Genomic DNA, 267 nt, shown 5'->3' with positions numbered 1-267 from the left:
GAGCACGATCTGCCGGTTGTGGTGGGCAGCTCCTGCCACAAGAAGAGGGGTTAGGGGACAAAACCAGAGGTGCAGATACAACAGGCGGCATGGCAGATTGGCCAACAGTGGCACCCGACAGCAGGGAAGGGCTGTGTCCCTCCCCGCGGTGAGGGAGCGGGGTGGTGGGAGCCGCGCGGGGCCCTCACCTCCATGGAACATGGAGCGGTTGCAGAGCTCTGTCCAGTCCCCGCCACAGCCCAGCAGGGCGTCGTAGGCGATCATGGG

The 267-nt window shown here is 65.5% G+C and overlaps 1 protein-coding gene across 1 annotated transcript in view; it reads right to left on the bottom strand.

Annotated features, from left to right (window-relative positions):
* ADPRHL1 (ADP-ribosylhydrolase like 1) overlaps nucleotides 1-267 on the bottom strand; it is a 22,095-nt gene that overhangs the window by 1,337 nt on the left and 20,491 nt on the right. The window contains exon 6 of the mRNA XM_009584481.1: nucleotides 189-267. Coding sequence (XP_009582776.1) covers nucleotides 189-267 — 79 coding nt within the window. The remainder of the gene's footprint in view (nucleotides 1-188) is intronic.

The sequence above is a fragment of the Fulmarus glacialis genome, unplaced genomic scaffold (assembly GCF_000690835.1).
Source record: "Fulmarus glacialis isolate BGI_N327 unplaced genomic scaffold, ASM69083v1 scaffold2449, whole genome shotgun sequence".
Lineage (NCBI taxonomy): Eukaryota > Metazoa > Chordata > Aves > Procellariiformes > Procellariidae > Fulmarus > Fulmarus glacialis.
The sequence above is the reverse complement of the archived record's forward strand: the minus strand, read 5'-3'. Positions and strand labels throughout refer to the sequence as shown.